Below are 3,806 nucleotides of genomic sequence, written 5' to 3'. Positions count from 1 at the left end.
AATTTTGTACCACTGCTGTTAATAAGCAATGAAAATATAGCTTTTAACTTCATGGTGTAAATAATAAACATTAACAAAACTGTTTGTGTAATAAAACTTTTTCTGAGGTGTTTATCTAAAGTTGTCGTTACTAGTTTGTATTTTTGCATGAGGTGTTCTGGGAGCCTGTTGCAGAGGCTCGCAGCAGAAGGATTCACCAGATGACCAACACCCCTGATGAATGAAAGCCTGGTTTAAGAAAGTCTGGAAAACCGACAGGGGGCGTCTCCTCTCCTCCGTCCCCCCCCCCTCCGGCACCCTCCTCCAGTGTGGTGGAAGAAGGAGGTATTGGGGATCTCCTCCTAGACAACAAACCCACATTCAAAGAGGGGCACACGAATTACATCACGCTCCGTGCGGAGGATATAACGGAGGTCGCGAGTTACGCTCAGCGCTTTTCTGCCGAGGACACAACTGGAGCATCATGCCGAGCAGAGGCGCGCGGAGCTCGAGGACACATGATCTGATCTTTGCCACGAAGTTTGTCATTAGAAATCGTTTCCACTGATGCTTCGAGGAACAATCTTTTATTTCTATCGTGGATTTTTATCATGGGAATCTGAATATTAAGGGACTCTAGAGGCGCACGTTTGGATACGGCTCACGCGTAATTGCGCACAAGTGGACAATAAGCAGCTCCGTGTGCGTGAGGATCTCATCGATGAATATGGATCAGTCTCACCAGTGTATTGCCATGTATCTGCTGGTGCTGTCTCTCGGACTTGTGATGGATAGAGGGATTTGTCAGCACTACTACCTTCTCCGCCCCATCCCGAGTGACAGTCTGCCGCTGGTGGAATTAAAAGAGGACCCGGATCCGGTCTTTGACCCCAAGGAGCGAGATCTTAACGAGACTGAATTAAAGAGCGTCCTGGGAGACTTTGACACTCGCTTTTTGTCCGTTTTACAGCCCACGGAGGACAAATTCACCGGGAACGATGAGCTCGATGACTTTGAGATCCAAAAGCCGGGGGGAGTACTCCCGAAAGAAATCCGAGCGGTGGATTTTGACATCCAGTTCGGCAAGAAGCACAAGCCCAGCAAGAAACTGAAGCGGCGCCTGCAGCAGTGGCTGTGGGCCTACTCGTTCTGCCCGGTCGTGTACACCTGGACCGACCTGGGGAACAGATTCTGGCCGCGGTTTGTGCGAGTGGGCAGCTGCCTGAGCAAACGGTCTTGTTCTGTTCCGGAGGGGATGGTGTGCAAACCTGCGAACTCTACCCACCTGACGATACTGAGATGGAGATGCGTGCAGAGGAAGGGGGGGCTAAAATGCGCCTGGATACCGGTGCAGTACCCGATCATTACAGACTGCAAATGCTCCTGTTCGAGTTAAAACACAAGACTCTGAATATAAATTATAAGCTCAGTATTTTCTTTCCCCCAAATCTCTTTCACGTGCACTACCGAGTGTAGGAATGTATTTTCTGTATATGCGGTGCCACGCAGTTATATATAACTCCCTGTACAAAATCAGTATTATTTGTAACCAGAGTCTACTTTATTTGTGGAGAATAATGGTTATATATTTTGTATTTATGGAGCGATGGCGCATAGAGCCACGTAAGGACTTGCTGTTTTCAATACGCGGACGCAGCGAATCGACCTCAGAGTTAAACGTGGATTATTGATACAGTTTTGTGTCAGTGACTTGTTTTTATCCTGTAAATTTAAGGAAATGTGCTATTTATTCTTTATATTCGTACAATAAAACGACACTGAAATGATTTAAACATGATTTTCCTTTACTTCTTATCACTTTTATAGCCAATCTGAGCGATTACACATTAAGTCACCTGCCACATTACGCACAGCCTGTAGTTCCCACGCTAAAACCATTTTACGCATCGTGTATTTATTACAATTATGGTGGCTGGCCTTCCCTGTCTTACAGCCTATTTCATAAGAGTACATAATTATAGAACCAGACAGAGATTTGGCTATAAAACTACTCATTATTGGGGGGGAAATGTTTCTCATGGTATGATATTGGTCTTATCAGTAGTCCATTATCACTTTCTGATTTATATACAACATGCGGTCACTGGTTCTCTTCAGTTAGCCAGAACTATCTTATCAGTGCTAATGCTGTCAGTCACACATCGGGTCCTTTACAAGCTGATTATAGAAGTCTCACATGTCTCACTTTCTTTCATCTGCACAAGCCCCCCCTCCTCATTTTCAGCCCAGCAGGAGATCTGCTGGAGAAGCAGAGGCTGATACTACATGTCTGTTAACAAGCTGACACCATTAAAAGCTGGATAAATTATTTTCTTCATAGGGCAGTTTGTTCGTTAAAGGTTTGATGTCTCCTGGGTAAATATTGAGCGTGCAAAAGAGCTAAACATACAGAAAAGCTCAACTTTCTTTACAGTTTGGAAAGAGATTACAGTCAGTAAATACGCACAGAAACAATCTGATTAAAAATTGAGATTAAACAGAATATGACGGGGAATATTTTCCTGTAGATGATGGGAAGCACTCAATTTGAGCATAATTTTGCAGCCTTGCACACATTCAGTTGCAAATATCAAAATGAGTCATTATAAACATGCTAAATTTATTTAAATCGGGGAAGAACGTGGCATAAAATATTGCATTAAAGTCTTGCGTTCATTAGCTTTATATTGCATAGGTATATAAGGCAGTAGTGATGACAGGTTATGTGCTTTACTCAAAAATGAAAATACTCTTTAGGCAATAGATGAATGATGTGAAGAATCACGGTATAATTCAAAGATTGCATATGCTTGTCATTACTTCATAACACTTCCAATACATAATTTTAATCTAAGGCTTTACTCGACATTGTGGTACTGCAGTTTTACTGTAAATGACAGAGCTGGGTTTTCTTCCCTTTGCTGTGTAACACACAGTAACGCACCTTCTTACAAACACATAATGATTTTATCCCAGTCGTTCTGAATCAGTAAAGGCAATGCATCTGTGTGTGAACTTTTAATTATTTTGAATTTAGTGGAATGAGTCTTGTGCAGTTTACACCTGTATTAAATAGTCTGTACATTCTGTAATGGCCCATCAAAACATAATGGGCTTTTTCAAAGCTACACAGTGTTAGATTTTAACAGCATTGCATTAAAAAGAAATATTGCGGCTGTCTTGTTCATTGTTATTCAAGCTGACATCTTTATATCTTTTTTATTTTTTTTAAACTTTGGCACCGCCGCTAAAATCTAAGGGATGCTCTGTGTGTTTGATCACAGCTGTAGGGTTTATAATATGAATAGTTTTAATGTAGCGTTTCTAATCATTCCAGTTTTGTGGAGCTGCTTCTGTCTCACACTGACTGAGACAACCCCCCCACCCCCTCAGTTGTTCCAGAGCCTCAGTCGGGTAGACAGTGGGGCACCAGAAAGCCTGTGTTTTGTTTTAGTTGTGTTTAGTCCGTAATGATGCTCCTTAGCCTCAGAGCCAGCTCTGCACATATGCATGCAGCAGACAAATCCCTGCACTCGTCACCGGATGGTAACCTAAGGCCAAAAATTTGTACGACGCATCTTCAATAAAGTCGTCGTGTAGCCTTTGATGAATGTGTGTGTTTGCTGGATCTCAGGCGGTTGCTGCTGATCTGTTATTTCCACTATACTGTTTGTCCTCTTGTATAAAGTTCGCAATAGTCGGGATTCACAGATGACAAGCTCTGTGCATACCCAGCTATTTCAGGTTTTATGCATCATAGTCTGAAGATTTAGATGCGACTGCCTCAGTAAATATAAATCTGATCATTTCTAATATATTTAAACCCA

The 3,806-nt window shown here is 42.4% G+C and overlaps 1 protein-coding gene across 1 annotated transcript; it reads left to right on the top strand.

The window, feature by feature from the left end:
• The first annotated feature begins 345 nt into the window (after positions 1 to 345).
• On the top strand, positions 346 to 1,772 carry nog1 (noggin 1). The gene has a single exon (XM_031732285.2). It carries the CDS (start codon positions 701 to 703, stop codon positions 1,373 to 1,375), a length of 675 nt encoding a protein of 224 aa, XP_031588145.1. The 5' UTR covers positions 346 to 700; the 3' UTR covers positions 1,376 to 1,772.
• The last annotated feature ends 2,034 nt before the right edge of the window (positions 1,773 to 3,806 follow it).

The sequence above is a fragment of the Oreochromis aureus genome, linkage group 4 (assembly GCF_013358895.1).
Source record: "Oreochromis aureus strain Israel breed Guangdong linkage group 4, ZZ_aureus, whole genome shotgun sequence".
Lineage (NCBI taxonomy): Eukaryota > Metazoa > Chordata > Actinopteri > Cichliformes > Cichlidae > Oreochromis > Oreochromis aureus.
The sequence above is the reverse complement of the archived record's forward strand: the minus strand, read 5'-3'. Positions and strand labels throughout refer to the sequence as shown.

What these genes read in the sequence shown, in the direction of transcription:
- nog1 (XM_031732285.2), top strand. Translation starts at nt 701, where the DNA reads ATGAATATGGATCAGTCTCACCAGTGTATTGCCATGTATCTGCTGGTG.